This window comes from Triticum urartu, chromosome 5A, assembly GCF_056163025.1.
Source record: "Triticum urartu cultivar PI428250 chromosome 5A, HENAU_Tu73, whole genome shotgun sequence".
Taxonomy (NCBI): domain Eukaryota; kingdom Viridiplantae; phylum Streptophyta; class Magnoliopsida; order Poales; family Poaceae; genus Triticum; species Triticum urartu.
The window spans coordinates 504,837,520-504,855,008 of NC_141877.1; the positions used below are offsets into that span (position 1 = coordinate 504,837,520).

A 17,489-nucleotide genomic window follows, 5' to 3' on the forward strand; every position below is an offset into this window, starting at 1 on the left:
AATATTCAGATGATTCCGAGGGACAGAAAGATACGATCCAGCAGTTAGACCAATCAAAATGTATTTCAAATACCATAAAATAAGTCATTTCAAATAATTAGCGATAAGTGCATGTTGTTAGAGCATCTACAGCCGGACCTAGCTAATCCAGGCCTCTAAACGTCTGCGGGTGCACTTGGGTGCGTCCGCGGATAATGAATGAATTCAATTGGTTTTCAGTTGAGTGTGAAACAGATATTCCCTGATGATTACCGAAACCTTTGCCCTTTGTAAATGTAAACTGAGACATTGATGTTGCATTGTTCTTTGGGTCTGATTGTTCTCACAAACCGATAACATGCTAGGAGAAGATTCATGTAGGCGGATGAATGTAAATTTTGCATTCATTAATGTCCCTGGAAGTTTTTGGGTTTGTGTTAATTGTATACACTAGAAGTAAAGACTACACTAAATGCCTAATCAGTCGATTTTATTTAATATTGCTACTTCTATACTTCCAAGTCAGATTACCATGTCCACTTGAGAAAATACCATACTTGTACAAAGGAGAAAATGATCAAGTATTGAATAGTCATTGGTAAAATTAAGCAAGTGTTGCATAATTTCAATTTTTTTTTACTTGGATGTGCTCAAAACTGACATGTTGATCATGTGTAAAATTCATCTTGAAAATGAGTTTGTTTAGAAACCTTGGTGATCGTGGCAAGAAACTTGATTCTTCACTTGGTTGTGCCTCACTTTTCAAAATACAATTTGGGTGACATGCTATTTTGTATCCATTTCATTTATATTTTCTTGCAAGAATTATCAACCCCCCCCCCCCCCGCCCCCCCCCCCCCCCCCCCCCCGGGTTCATGGAACCGGATCCTCTAACATTGAGAAGGGAAGTTAGAGAAGCTACAATACTCTAACTTTCCTTCTTTCTATTCATATGGTTGAGCCTAAAACGACTTAAATTAATTTGCAAATTGATGATCTAGTGTGTACATTTATAGTAATTACACACAAATAAGTTGATGGTGAAATAAAATTAATTTTAAATTATTTATATCTACAGTAAATATCAATAGTAAACAACCTGCTAATACCTACTAACCTTCTCTAACTTCCCTTCTTCATTTTACAGTAGGTTAGGACTGTAGCATTGTGACTTTCCTTCTCTATGTTAGAGAATCCGGTTCCCTGATTCACAGAAGGAAGGAGGCCCCCAACGAGGTTGGTCGTAAGTCAGTTCCATTTCGATGATGAAATGACACGACATGTGTCTCCATAGAGTTTACCATTTTGCATTTCTCCACCATGGGAGATTCTCTCCAGCCATAGGTTCCCTAGTGCTACGTCCAGGGATAAGAGTACGACTGAAATAAACTACTATAAGGGTCAGAATAAGTACCAATGCCCAGTAGAATACTTTTCCCGAAGCAATGGTTTAGAGCAACTCTAACAGATCCCGTATCCGGCCGGCCCGCAAAACGCGTTTGCAGTTCGCAGAAAAACGGCTTTGCAGGTCGGCGCGGACGGCCGCAGATTCAGACCCTGCATAACGGACCCGTAAAAAAGAATATTCACGGAATATGCTCTTTTACGGGTCGGCTTTGCGGGGTCTGATCGGGTGCAACTCCTCCCGACCCGGAAAACCTAAATTTGCACCTTAATTTGATCCAACATAATGCTTTTTTTTTGCTTTTTCAATAATATTGGATACATAGACATCACCAAATCTTTGCTAGAATAGTAAGACCAGAGAAAACAAGAACCACAAGTATTCATTTTAGAAGATTTCCAACTTCCATAACTGCTCCCACTAGTTGGACTAATATCTTCTCCATGCATTCATTGTTGATCTGCGGATTCTTTGATTTTGCATTCTTCTTTCTTCATCTTTGGTTCGAAAGAAGTAGGCGTTGCTTCCCCTCTAGTTGCACATGCACCCGATTCATTGCATTCGATTCTACTAAGAAGTGCACGAACATCTATTAATTTTCTTCTATCAACAAATCAATGTATTCGCCTTCCCAAAACCAAAATGAGCATCCATCTTCCTACACACAATGAGTGAGCATGTTCAAAATGAGCTACTGCAATTGAACCAAATAATGAGCCACAAAATGAGCTACCGCAAGTGCACGTACCCCGTCGTTTTCGCATTTGAAGAACACCCATCCGGGGTGCTTCGGCGTGCCCGAAGTGAACCGCAACACTTTCCGCGTGCAGTCGTCGCACTCTATGAGCGGCATCGGCAAGCCACAAAGACGTTGCGCGAGCGCGGACCCCGATGGACGGCCGGACGAATCCATGCACGCAAACCTTTAGCGGCGGCGGGCGGACGAAGCAGTACCTGCATGCGGCGATGTGTCGTTGCCTGGGCTGCGGGAGAGGCTCCCCGACCATTCCATCGCTTGGGGCAGCAACCGGCGGCCGGAAAAGCCAAATCCGGCGGCCCGCGATGAAGTGCCGCAGATCTGCAAAATCCGGCGGCCGCCGACGCAGGGGGGAAGGGAGGGGAGGCCTCGTGCGCGTGGCGCCTTCTGGCGTGCTCCTGCCGACTGCTTTTGCCGGAATATTGGGCAGCGGCCGGCGGCGGCGCGGGGGGGGGGGGGGGGGGGAGCAAAGGAGGTTGGTGGAAGAAAGCACGAGATGAAATGTCCCCCCACCAATCGCTTCCGCTTATATGCAGGGCACCACAGCCGCGAGGCGGAAAGCCGTGTTTTTCCGGGTTGGGCTAGGGATTTTGCCGCGCCCCCTAAAATTTTTTGCGGGCCGGGGCGGGATGCGGGGTCTGATCGGGCAGATTTTTTCGTCCCGATCCGCATTTTGGCGGTTATTTTACGGGTCGGAGCGGGATGCGGGGTCTGCTAGAGTTGCTCTTAGCAGTCAAATGATAATCCAGGCAAAAGATACACTTGGTTTACACTGATATAAGCCGAGCGGCCAACAATTTACACTTGTTTTACGGCGAAAACAAGGCAAAAAATGCTTTTCCTGTAGTTTCTCCAGCCACAGTTCCAGTGCTACGTCGGAGGATACGAATAAAACTTGAATAAACTATTATAAGGATTATGAGAAGTGCTAAGGCTCTGTATAATACTTTTCCCCGAGTAATGGTTTGGCACTGAACTGGTAATCAGGAAAAAAATACGGACAGTCTCTTCTTTTTTATTACAAAAAAGCACAGGGCTTATACCATTCCAATTTTTGTTTAGCTAATTATCTTTGCTTTTTAAAGCTAGCTAATTATCATTACCGACTCCCGCAAAAAAAAATATCTTTACCGAACCCCGTAAAAAAGATACTATATGCAAAATACAATATTTTAATTTTCAGAGGTGTAAGACATTTTCAAATATGCCTGCTTCGTTACCTAACTTCAGAGGTGCAGCACAAAGCGGCAATTGTGCTACAATCGCGTCTATATATACGCCATGAGGAAGACTATCTAGCATACTGCAAGCAGAGAAGCAAATGGAGGGTAGTGACCGATGGGCTTCGGCCATGCCTGGCTCCGTTCTCCAGGGAGCGGCTGCGGTGTTAGCTTCGTTATTAATCCTTTGGTTATTCAGATGGTACTGCAGTAGCTCAATCACGGCAAAAGGGAGGCTGCCGCCGGGGTCCAGGGGTCTCCCCGTCCTCGGGGAGACCCTCCAGTTCTTCGCCGGGAGCCCATCTCTGGAGCTGCACCCGTTCTTCAAGCGACGCCTTGAAAGGTAATCTTCCAAACAGGATTGTAGAGTAAGATAAAATCGTGACGCAAACAGAGCATGAACCGCATAACTCCGTTTGCAACTATTTTAACGGATTACTTGGCAATAAAATACTGTGAGTATCTAAACAAATGGTTCAAATTTCAGGTACGGCCCGATTTTCAGGACGAATTTGATCGGCGTAGACCTCATCGTTTCCCTCGACGCGGAGCTGAACAACCTGGTGTTCCAGCAAGACGAGAGGCTCTTCGAGAACTGGTGGCCGGAGTCGGTGATGAGGATCTTCGGCCCCGAGAACCTCAGGCTGGTCCTGCTCCAGGACGTGCAGAGGACGGCTCAGGCGAGCCTGCTCTCGTGGCTTGACCTGCCAAGCGTCGAGCTCAAGGAGGCGACCTCCAGTGTATGCATGTCTCACTCAGTCGATCGATACTGTTTTCAAAGTAAATAAGCAAATTTATCTGTCTGTGTCCCAGACGATCTGACTCTCCCCAACTTTACCCTCTTCCAGATGATATTCAGCGTGACAGCCAAGAGACTCATCAGCTACGACTCCTCAAGTTCAGACGGGAAGCTGTGGAAACAGTTCGACGCGTTCATTCGGGGGCTCCTAGCGTTTCCACTTTACATTCCTGGGACAGCCTTCTACCAGTGTATGCAGGTAAACCTACAGAATATGCACATTTTTGGAATTCTTATTAAAGGCTAATCCACAATTAGCAATAAGCTCCCAGCTACTGTTAGCAACATGTCTGGAGATTCAGAATCAGCTAGCACAGTTGCTAATTCAAAGCTCTGTTCTTTCCCAGGGGCGCAAGGAAGTCATGAAGATACTGCGTAAACTTTTCGATGAAAGGAAAAAGGCACCTTCTCGACTGGAAAAAGTTGATTTTATTGATCTCTTGATCGACACTATCAAGGAGGACAAGCTTGCAATGAGCGACAATTTTGCACTGAATTTGATCTTCCTGCTGCTCTTCGCTGGCTTCGAGACAACGTCGTCCGGGATAACTGCTGCAATCAAGTTTCTGACAGACAATCCCAAGGCCTTGCAAGAACTAACGGTAAGAAAAGACAGAGGCGCACTTCAATAACACTGCTGCATTGATATTTTATATTTATATAGGGGAAAACCCAATATCAGGTAAAAATCATACCCCCTTCATCTCAGAATGTAAGTCATGCATGTTTTGGCTTTTGGTTTGACCAAACTTATAGAAAAAATGTCAAACAATTTGTATTGTTGATTGATGTTGATTTTTTTCTATGAACTTGGTCAAATATAAAAAGTTTGACATATACTCATGCTTGTTCACGGCCTTTCTAATATTTGAGTGAGCTTCACCATCTTTCCTTTTTCCTTATCTATTAAATCCAAGCCGGGATACAAAAGCGAGCCCAACTGGTTTGGTGCAAAAGTATTTTGTATTACAAACTATTACTACCTCTATTATAAGACGTTGGGTCAACGTCTTATAATTAGGAATGGAGGTAGTACAGTATTACTAAAGTGGATATAGAAGTTCTCTTCTAGTAACTTTTATGGAATGTTCCCAAAGGGACTTCTAGTAACTTTTGATATATGAATTTTCGGTAAAGAGATGCATAACTTACACATCTAGGCGGACATCCATCTGTTTTGTTGAAAACTTATGAGATAAGACTGATTCTTGCAGGACGAACATGAGAACATTCGGAAAAGAAGGGCAAGTCCTGATGCTGAAATCACATGGGAGGAATACAAATCCATGAAATTTACATCTTGTGTATGTATAGTGTTTCTGAGATACACCCAGCAAGAAACCCAATTTCATATAGTGTTTCTGATTTCTTCTACTACTTGCATTTATCTATTTTATCGATGTCAATTCTCGTTTGCTTTATTGTTCTTATGCCTGTAGGTCATACACGAGTCATTAAGAATGGCCAATATTGCTCCATTATTATTTAAGAAAGCAAGAGAGGATGTTCACATAAAAGGTAACAATAATTTATTTAAGTATAATCTATAACCATTGTTACCATATATATTGGCTGATTTTTACGTTCTTATACTCTCCCCATTCCATAATTTAGTGCAAATAGATTTTTAAAAACGTCAAACCTTGACCAAGTTTGTGGAGAGTAAAATTACATTTAGAAATAGAATGCCAAACATATATCATTAGATTTATCATAAGATGTAGTTTCATATTTTATTTGGCATTGCATATAAAATAGTTTTCTCTATTAATTTGGTCACAGTGTGCAAAGCTTGTCTTTTTAAAAAAAAATTATATGCACTACATTATGGAGTGGAGGGAGTATAATGATTTGGTTGTGTGTATCCTTAAATGATACAAACAGATGTAATCAAGCTTTCATTTTCTAAAGAAAAACATATACCGACTGGCAATGTGAATCATACCTTTTCTTATCTAAGTTCCCAATTGGGTAGTGGAATACAAATTCAAACCTTGTTTAGAGTTCTAATTTAGAAGCAAACCTCGAATCAGAATTACAATTACTCATTGCATATAACTATATTTTTGTGAAGCTCCATCATATATAAATTTTGGGATACCCAAACATTCAGCATAACATATTGATGGGTTCCCACCCTGTTATGCTGCCCCAAACCGTAATAGGTGGCCCCACTCTATTTCTTCCTTTGGCGCCTCACTTCTATCTTCACAAGGGAACTACTTCATGAGATTTCTTTGAAACACGGTCCCTTAGGTCCTGATTCATTGAAAAGGTAGAAGAGAGTTGCTCAGTTAATTAACAAAAACTCTGGCGAAAACTGTTTCAACACGCCAACGAGATAGGGTACCGGTCTATCTGGCTCCCCGCAAGACCCACACACATCACTGAGGAGAAAACACCATCGAGGTCACCTGCCATGCCATCGACATCACTTCTCCCCGAGCAAGTGACTCTGACTTCACCGCAAGACCCCTCCAAACGAACAATACATGAGACCATGTTGGCTACTACCAAACAATCGACTACAAGTGTAGAGGACTTGATAGCTCCGACATCGTTGATCAGTCCAAATTTAAAATATGGTATAAATGGATGCAATTCTAAAGTTCGCGGTCGACAAAAAAAATACATGTTTATTTCAAAGATAAAAAATAGAGCTCACTAGCTTCTGTATGCATGAAATTCTAGTTGAAGTACTCCATCCTTTCTGGTTTACAGGGCTCAAATCTAAAATATATCAATCAAGGTAGATAATGAGTGGAGGAATGCATCTCATTCTTTACAAAATTACCCAAATTAAACAAATCCATTAATTTGGATTAATTGCAGTGCATGCATGCTTGGCCTAGATGAGTAGGAACATTACATGCATTGATGTGTTCCTTTTTAATTCTTGCATACAAAGATTTAATACGCCGAATCTCAATAGGAGATGGAGATGGGCTCTTTTAAATCAGAAAAACAAAAAAGGTTGAGATAAGCCCTCTCAACGGGAAAGGAGGGAGTATGTCTTTGTTTTGCGTACTAAGGCTCGGGTGCTTCTTAATAGTAAGTCAATGAACCAAATAAAGAAAATCATGATATGCAACCTATGTTGTCAATCCTCTTTGGACGGTTGAGGATATTAGGATTTTGTTTTCACAAAACAATTGTACACTTGTAATGTTTTGTGCAAAGTACAATACTTGCAACTTGGTATAGCTATGATATCATTCACTACTCAGATTATTGCAACATGTTACGTGCAATATATATACTTTCACCAATTTTGCAAAAGTGCATATAATACTATATCTGATAAACACATGGTTACGTTTGAAATGAACTTTATAAAGTAATTGTAAAGAAGACGTAGAACAGAGTTTGTGGACTAACTTATTTCACAATTGAAATAATCTCATATATAATCTGTAAATGTAGACTACAATCCCAATAGAAAAAGTAGAGTCGTTGAGAACTTTTTTAGAGTCCCGCAAAAAAAAGAGAACTTTTTTAGAGGACTGCTCGGACAAAACAGAACCACACATCCGTGGATTAAAAGAGCACACACAGTTTGCCGAGCTATGCTACATTTACGAAAAAAAAACTAAGGAATTCTCTTACGGCTTTATGGGGTGACATGGCATTATTTGGTTGGATATTATGGGAACCCACGACGCAATTTAGAGAGGGCTAGTTGGGGATTAGGGGGGATCACCTCCAGAAGCTGAAATCTGTAAGTTGGAGCCTGTAGGTCTAGCATTTTTGTAGTTTGCCTATGAATATATTTTTTATGAAGAAATTTGCATGTGATTAAACCCTATGGAAAGCCTATATCCGTGTGTGGACTGTATGGCTAACTGGGAGACCTATTTTTAGATATTCTTTTTTTGAGGATCACCTATTTTTAGGGAGCTCCTATTCAGCGCTACAGGCGCCAGTTAGGCTAACTGGTGCCTGCAGCTGGGGCAACTGGGTCGAATCTCTACAGGCCCAAATCAGTTCACAAAATTGAAAAAAGTTCATCAATTTTGAAAAAGTTCATCGTATTCGGAAAACAGTTCACAAAAAATGAAAACAGTTCATCGATTTTGAAAAAAAGTTCACCGATATTTTAAAAAAGTTCACCGATTTTGAAAAAAGTTCATCAAACTTTGAAAAAAGTTCACCGAAATTTTAAAAAAGTTCACCGAGTTCGAAAAAAGTTCATCAAGTTTGGAAAAAAGTTCATCGAATTAAGAAAAAAGTTCATCGAGTTTGATAAAGTTCATCGGGTTTGAAATCTGTTGTACCAAATGGGCCGGCCCATCTATCTTTGCCACAGGCGCCGGTTAGCAAAATAACACATTAACCGGCGCCTGTGGCGCCAAATAGGAAATGCCCTATTTTTAAATGTAGAGCCTTTGTGCGTTGTGTGTGCACCTGGGCTTTTTTTTATTTTCTTTTTAGGTTAATTGGGTTGGGTCAGGTCCTCCATTAAAATAAGAGGTCTTGTTGTTGGACCTGGACCGACCAGAGGTTTTGCTAGGGAGGTCCTTATACAGAGCTGCAGGCGCCCGTTAACGATCCGGCGCCTGCAGCGCTGCTAGCATGGACCGGCCCACTAGTGTGCTGCCCCAAATTTGTTTGTTTTTTCGTTACAAAATTAAAAATATAAAATCAAAAAAGGTTTAAAGATTTAACGAAAAAAGGTTCATCCATTTGAATTTTTTTTCATATTTTTAAAAAGGTTCATCAATTTTGTAAAAAATCATAAATTTGAAAAAAATTCATTCAAATTGAAAAAAAGTTCATCCAATTTAGCAACAGTTCATTATTTTTTAAAGTATAAATTCAAAAAAAGTTCATTTATTTTTATAAAAACTTCATTGAACTTAAAAAAAATTCATAAATAAAAAAATTCATGCATTTTCAAAAAGATGTTCATCAAATTTCAAAAAAAATTATCGATATTCAGAAAACTTGACCAATCTGAAACAATACTTTTGAAATTTTCAAAAGTTCATAGATATTCAAAAAAATTCATAGAATTTTCAAAAAAGAAAATGTCAACCCGCGCCTAGATGGGCCGACCCATTTACGGACGCCACAAGCGCCAGTTAACGAAAATGCACATTAACTGGCGCCTGTGGCGCCAAATAGGAAATGCCGATTTGCTAGTAGTACATAGAACTCATCAAGGTGCTACCTGGGCCGCAGCCGAAATGGAATTTCGATGATAATTGTTGATGTAAGGATTTTCTAAATAGATTTTATATTGTGCCTAATTGATAGTCATTTTTTCCTAAAAACGGGTATGGCTGTTTTTATGAACACAATATAGACGCAGAACGCTCATAAAACATACATACACTCACCCCTATAAATGTACGTATGCACACACTACCTCTATGAGCACCTTCCAGAGATAGAATGGGCGGGTCTTCAAATTTACGAAGTCACTATGGGTGTGTTCTCTATTGACGAGAATGTTGCCTCCCACAAGAATATATACGCTGCCTTTATATGATATCAAAGCGTCAAATCTGAGGTTGAATCAATTGTGAGCTGGGGTTCCACTGCCCTCATAACTATCCAACCACAAGTTGGTTCTCTATGACTGTTCATTTCTTTGAGGAGTTATAGTTGTTATAAGTTGGCTTGTTGTGTCGATTTAACAATATAACCTTTCCATTGTTTTGTTCGTGCAGCTTACACTATCCCAAAAGGATCAAAGGTCATGGTTTGTCCTTCCATTGTTCACCTTAATCCTACTATTTATGAGGACCCCAATGTATTCAACCCTTGGAGGTGGAAGGTTAGTGAACTTCTAAGTGAATTTTCTCATCCTTCCTCTAAATCAAACCACACATATCTAAAGGTGTGGAACTAGAAAATACTAAATACTCGCTAATTCATGTCAACATAGTGGTGCATTCTTGTACTGCATGCATGTCACCACTTATCAAGTATATAAAGATAGCGGCGCGTCCACAATAGCAACTCCTCATTATATTTTATGAAGTCTGCAATAATAGTTGCTACGTAGGATAATTTATATGGGCCTCTAAGATGGACCAGGCAGATATATGTAGGTTTTTTATTTAGAAAAGACAAATATATGTAGGTAGTTTGGAGTAGTTCGACGGAGCGAGATGGTAGGTGGTGTCGCCAATGGTGCAGACTGCCATAGAGTTATTATGGTTAGGGCAGCCACAATGTGCAAAAACTTGACCTTAAGGCCTGTGTGGCAAAGCTTAAGGTCAACCTTAAACATTGTTTGAAAAATAAAGTTGACCTTAAGATTACGGGTGGCCTTAGGCTTGTGGGCTGCCCATAAGCAATAAACAATGAGTATTCTCTCTCTCCCCCTCTCAACCAAATACGTGGGTCCTAGCTAATGGCAAAAGTGACCTTATACATTGTGGTCATTTTTATAAAATGTGCGTCCAGACTTGAGGCAAAGTATGATTATACATAGGTGATGCCTAGTGCTCATGATGAACATGCCAGTGAAAACGCACATGGATGTTACGATAGTGGTGAAGATATGGTGACAAAAGGTCTGCATTGTGTGGTGGGAGAGTGGACATGATGGAGAACGTGGAGGAGGGATACATGACTTTTGGAGGCAAAGAGCATTTAGGGCACCCGCATCCATACATTAGAGCATCTACATCCGCCGACAGCAAATTCGGACCCTCAAATGCCCATGAACGTGCCCAGGCGCGTCCGCGGGCAGTGACCGGTCACACTTCAAATTTACTTCTCTGTATCTGGATACCTCATATTTAAAACCTTAAATCCATACAAAACATGCAGACAAGAAAATCTACGTACTATGTAGACCAAATAACCTATACTACCATAATCCTCGTCGAAGATGTCCAATGTCTCCGTGCCCGGCTCCGGGTATATGGGCGGCAGCCGCAACTCCGGCTGCTCCGCATCGGCCTCCACCTCGGCCTCCGCGTCGAGTTTGGTGAAAAGCACGTCAGTCGCCACCCGTTCCTACCGGATGAACTGTCAGTTGGCCTTCACATAGGCCTTATCCTGGATGGACTCGAGGATGGCCTGCTGCTTCGCCATCTCGGCTGCTTGGGCGACCGCGAACTCCGCCTCGATGTCCTACATGCCGAAGCCCGCAGCCGACGCCAGCTCCTCCTCTGGCTGCTCCGCCTCGTCCTCCTCCAGATTCGCCACCTCCATCGGAACCGACTGCTTCTCCTCTCCTCTCCGTCCTTCGACTCCTCCTGCTCCGGCTCCGACGAGTCCGGAGGCAGGCCAGCTGCGACGCGGGAGGCGCGCCTCGCCCGATTCCCCTCCTCGATCTGGAAGGGCGCTCTGGTGTGAGCATAGCATAGGTCATCTTCTTTTGTCGGGCCATGGCAGACAACAAGGGAAGCGGGGGTGGAGACGAAGAGAAATGCACTCGGGCTGGTGGCGTGGAGAGGGCGGAAGAGGTTGCGGCTAGGGTTGGGGACGCCAGCCGACTTAAATAACTGAACTTTGGCCTCAGGCGCCGAGCCGGAGCGGCGCCACGCAACTTTCACACCCCCACCGGAGGAGTCGCCTGTCAGACTGTTGGATTTTCAGGCGATTCCGTGTGGGACCCATCGTCAGTCAGACGTGGTGGACGCGCCCGGGCCTCCCCATGTTCGCCCCATCTTTGGGCTGGATATGAGGGGTGCCAGGTAGCCCGGGCGTTTGAGGCCCATTTGTGGTGCCCATCTGGGTCGTTTTTTTACCGGTCATTGACCGGGCCTTTCGCCCTGCCATTTGGGGTGGGTTTGTGGTGCCCGGCTGTAGATGCTCTTATACACTAGACTAGATAAACTTTAAGGGAAAAATAGGTTTCTCTCTCTTTACCAACATATTTAGCAACATCTCTTACCATCACCAATAGATGCTAAGGAGGATAAGCACAAATGAAAAAAAAATAGTTTTGTGTTGGATGCTAAACTTAGTGGTGGTGCTGACCTTTTGTGTTTTCATGTACTAGCATCTGCCTTAGCACTGGTACTATACAATTTTGCCCACATTTAGTGTCTCCTGAATTGTTATCTAGGTATGCATATGCACTCGGTGATCATGTTGTACATGTCCATGTCAACACTCACTAATGTTACGGCGTGTAGAAGATGTGGTCAGGAATGGCGGTATTGGCAATTAGGGAATGTGCATGCCGATGGTCTTGGAGAAACATAGGCCACATGGCTTTGCTGGAGGAAAAATGACATGAACGTTGAAAAGGAGAATGGCGGACTAACTGAAATATTATACCAGCTATAAAAGTTTCTTATGTAAATTTATAAGACCTTTATGTACCCAATCATATGAATGCGTTTCCTCCCTTGGGAGGATATAACGAACGAGAAAGAGAGTGGGGGAAAGAGAAGTTGTGATGCTAGCCCTAGTCAAGTTAACTTTAAAAAATTCTTTATAAAGAAAAACAATAGATCACAAGAAGCATAAAGATGATAAAGTATCTCACCATTGATACAATTATAACCAATGACAGTTAATTTAGTGGAGTGTATTTATTTATGCATAAATTAATTATTGTGTTTCAATATAACAAATAGTATTGAGTATTCTATTTATGCAGGAAATTGCCGAGCCACTTGGTGGAGCCTCCAAAGACTTCATGGCCTTCGGAGGAGGTTTGCGATTATGTGTTGGTGCTGAGTTTGCTAAGTTGCAAATGGCTATTTTCCTCCATTCCTTAGTTACTAAATACAGGTGCAACTATGAAGCAACATGCTCTTTGTCTTCCTTGTTAAGTGCTCGTTGTTTACTATTGCAATATGTGATAATTAACTTTATCCCTGACAAAATAATTTAACTTATTTGAAGGGCCTTTTCTCTATAAGCTCGCAAATAAGAGATCAATGGCCAATATTGCTTTCAAGAATTCCACAAGTCATAGGTTTTAACATTTATGATCAGAAAGTTTTAAAAAAATTCATGCATATCAAAATAAAATAGTGTTTGTTTTCTGAATGAGAAATACTTGCGATGTATGCCACTACGAATTTCTACACCGTGATCACAAATAAGATGCCATGAAGGTAGGAGTTACAAAATGGAACAAATTATCGCATGGACACCATATATTTTGGTACGTCTTTATTTTCCACACAGAAACTAATGAGTTTTGGAAACTGCTTACACACATAATGCGATTTATTGGTCTTTAGATAAATAATACAATACTAGCCTTAACATCGACAATAAGTATAAAAAATATTTACTTCTATAAATTATAAACTCAAGTCAAGCAGTACACCAAACTATGTGAATGGTTAAAATGCAAACTATTATGTGTCATACAACATATTGTAGACTATAAACCATGTTGGTACAAAACATGGAAAATGTAACGCATCTGAATTTCCCCCCCGTAAGACTAAAATAGACCAGAAAACCAATTTTTCCTTCTTCTAAAGAATACATATACGATTATACTTCTAATTTTGGGTGACTAGGCTAAACAATCAATAAAATACTTATTTTAAAAGAAATTTCATAAATGCACTTGCATTGTGGTAGAAATTAAATGTTATAGAGCGTCGACATACAAGAAATCTCCAAAATTTCCATGAAAATTATATTTCCTTAAAGGAATTCTCTGGGAGTGCTTGTTTAGGCTAAGGTGTTGTGGTGGCCTTTTTCTATAAACATGCTTGTGTCTTTTTGCTTTCGATTTTTAGCTTACAAGGCCAAAACACATATTTTCTACTTTTAGCTTTGTCGTGTTGGCTTACACCATCATGTAATCACAACCAATTTGCATAAATACTTTCAATATTCTCACAGTACACAGTCCACAATTCCTTGTCACAACAGACAACACATAGCCATGAGTTGCTTTCCAACAGCCGATCCAAACAACTCCTAGCCCTCTTCATCATGTAAGTGTGACCAACCCACAAACAATGCATTATTTCAGCGCGCGCGCGGGGGGGGGGGGGGGGGGGGGGGGGGGGGGTGGGGGGCAAACTACTAATAGAATACAACTGCTCACAAAAGTAAAGGCTAAAAAAGCACGACGACTCACTTGGTCAAAGTTGAGTGTTTCTTATATAGCCTAATATTTGATATGAATGCCATGCGTTAGTAGCAAAGAACTTCCAAAAAATAAGCCCAGGCATTTTCACCCAACATCAGCTGCTATGATGGTGCTGAAAGATAAAGAAGATTAGCCCATCTGAAGATCTTGTTAGGATAAAGCATGGTTTTACGATGATTCTATTATTATTGTAGCAATAACCAAATCTCCCAAAAGGTAGCTACCCCGACACTCGTCCCCAAGCACTCACCAAAATATGTGAAGTGGCCCATATTTTCCCTCTAACAAGTGACAAAGCATATACAGAACAATGATAGGACTAAGTATATTGGAAGTAGTATGTATACGATCCCCAAACAAAGTTTGTCATATGGTAGTCAACTAAGATGCGTTGAAAGGTTTCATCTTTACCACACAAGATTTGATTTCCTACTCATTCCATCTAATCCATCTGAAGATCTTCTTAGGACGAGGCATGATTTCTTACTATAATTCTCTCATTGTCATGAAAATAACCAAATCGATCAGCAAGTAGCTACCCCCATCCCCGACCACCCACCACATATGTGAAGTAGCACATGATTTGCCCTCTAACAAGTGCCAAAGCATGTGCACAATAACGATACAACTGAATATATTGGAAGTAGTGTGTATGGTCCCAAACAAAGTGTGCCACATGATAGTCAAACAAGAGGCGTTGGATGGTTTCATCTCTATGAAACAATATTTCTTTCCATACCAAAAATCCATCTCTGCACCCGCGCGGACTAAAAAAAATCAAAACACATACTAGACAAATTCAAAAGATTCCAACTTTTTGTGTAGTAGACAATTTGATGCGTGAGCTACGCTCCAATTTTCAAATCATTTGGACATCTGATGAGCTCTCAGCAGAAAATACAAATTAAGGGTCTGTAAAAATGTTTACTGTTCATGTACCGTTTTGGCTCAATTTGTCTTTTTTGCTGAGAGCTGCTCAGATGTTCAAATAACTTGAAATTTGAAGCGGGCATCACACATCAAATTGTCTACCGCACAAAAAATAGATTTTTTTATTTTTTTATTTTTACGAATTATTTTCTAACCATGTGCAGATGAGCCTAGGCACCGAAACACCCTACTCTTTCCCTACCCCTTATTTTTAACAATTGATACATTCATTATAGCTGCCCCCTTGCCGAAGTACCAATGTAAGGGGTTTTAATTGGTCTTGCACGATTATTTGTGTGACATTGAACATGTCAATTCATATGATGTGAATGCATCGAACTAAGCAAATAATTTTTTCTACTGAACCAACACCCATAATCAAACATATTATTAATTAATTAGCTACAAGCAGTCTATTTAGGGTCGACTAGGTCCTACAAAACTCACCTTTCGGTGGGGTTGTATCCACGAGTTGGACACAATTTATTCTCATTATATTTTACAAAGTTGGGTGCCAAATGACCAAAAGCTTGTCCTACCAAAATATCCTACCAACCAAAAATTGTGACACACCGTTAAGTAAATTGAAATGTCCAATTGAGAGAAAAAGTATTTTCCAATAACCAAAAAGTTATCTTCAGTAGCAACTATCCTAGCCCAAAATTGGGAGTCCCCACATTGATATATAACTTTAGACTAATAGTAATTATCTAAGTGTTTTTTTGCAAAGAAGAAGCTATTCTAGTTCAGTAACAAAAAAAGACATTTTCTTGAAACCTGGACCGTAGAACAATAGTTCTACGGTATTATATTAAAATAATAATAATAATAAAAGTATATACAAGTACAAAAACAAAGAGAAATAAAACAGCCCTAGCCAATGCCAAGTCTTGGTAGCATGTCTAAATTATAGATGTGTTTCAATCCACTCCTTGATCTTCTGTGCTTTGCTTTGTTTAGCTGTGTAAAACCGCTGCCATAAGTGTGTCTTTCATGTAGAATTCCTAGGTCATCATGTAAGGTGCAACGTTTCTGAAAATCTTGTCATTTCTTACTAGCCAAATGCTCCAACAGCCTGCCAAGATGATGTCTAGTGCTAGATCACGTGGAAGGTCATTCATTCTAATGCAAATCTCATACAGACTGGAGATGCCTCGAGGCCTGTGTGGCAGAATCTTATTCCAACAAACCCATGCAAAATCATAGTCCAAAAAAAGACATTTGATAAAAGACATTTGTTTTTTATAGATTATGGACTGTAAGTGACCCTCGCTCCTTTCGTCTACAGATAAGATAATATCCCATTTTCCAAGAATGTACTCCGTTTTGTGGTAGCCTCCTTGCTACAAAAAGGGACCGATCAAAATCTAATTTCCTATGGACCTCTTTTGGGATCACAAAAAGGAATACTATTTTCTTCCAAGTTGATTTTTTTATTTTTTATTTTTATTTTTATTTTTCTATAAAGTGTAAGTACCATCCCCCACCCAAAAGGTTGTGTGTACATGTCTCTATGTTCCTCTTCCTTGCCAAAGTAAAATCAATTTTTTAAAAACCAAATAAGACTAACAATTGCTCAAAAACTCAAAGAATGAGCTTAAGTTCACAAGACATAGATTGCATAAAAATATATCATAATCCCAGTGAGGTGAACATTTGTAAGATTTGAAACAAGATGAGATACCTCTAGTGTAGCCCAATGTTGAGCATGATTGGGCTTGTTCTATTTGCTATGGCTACATTGTTTTTTATATTTTATAGGTCCTGTTCCTCAAGTTGTTAATTTAAATAAGTCTTACTATCTATGATGTCCATGATATTTTTATTTTTTCATAAAGTATTTACACTACATAAAGTTATGATCAAACTTTATGAGTGTAGGCACAACCTATTTAGCAAGAACTAGTGCCGTTTATATTAGAAGGAAATAGTCGGTCTTATATGTAATATTTTACATCAATAATTTATTCTAAATGTTAACTTATATATAATGCAGGTGGAAAGCGATTAAGGGGGGCATCATGGTGCTTTCTCCAGGGCTACGGTTTCCTGATGGTTTTCACATCCAGCTTATCCACAAATCTTGACAAATTTATTATTCAACAAAACAATGCTTTGTAGACATATATAGTTTTTACTTAATTATGTGTTCATGTATGTCTGGGTTTGTAATGTGGTCATTGAACATAAGGTCATCTCGAATAAATTAATATAGACATATGTAAGAGGTACATGAGAAAAACATATAATATGTGTAGGTATGGTTAATACCTACACATTATATATGTTGTACTATGTTTCCTACATTAGTTACAACATGCAAAAATACTTTTTCTACCACTCTACTCAAAAATGGTGGCCTACAA

The 17,489-nt window shown here is 40.2% G+C and overlaps 1 protein-coding gene across 1 annotated transcript; it reads left to right on the forward strand.

Moving 5' to 3' along the window:
* The first annotated feature begins 3,462 nt into the window (after positions 1-3,462).
* On the forward strand, positions 3,463-17,343 carry LOC125510092 (cytochrome P450 87A3). The gene is made up of 9 exons (XM_048675185.2): positions 3,463-3,704; positions 3,849-4,101; positions 4,210-4,359; positions 4,508-4,762; positions 5,375-5,464; positions 5,600-5,678; positions 9,833-9,939; positions 12,730-12,863; positions 17,120-17,343. Exons 1-9 carry the CDS (start codon positions 3,463-3,465, stop codon positions 17,208-17,210), a joined length of 1,401 nt encoding a protein of 466 aa, XP_048531142.2. The 3' UTR covers positions 17,211-17,343.
* The last annotated feature ends 146 nt before the right edge of the window (positions 17,344-17,489 follow it).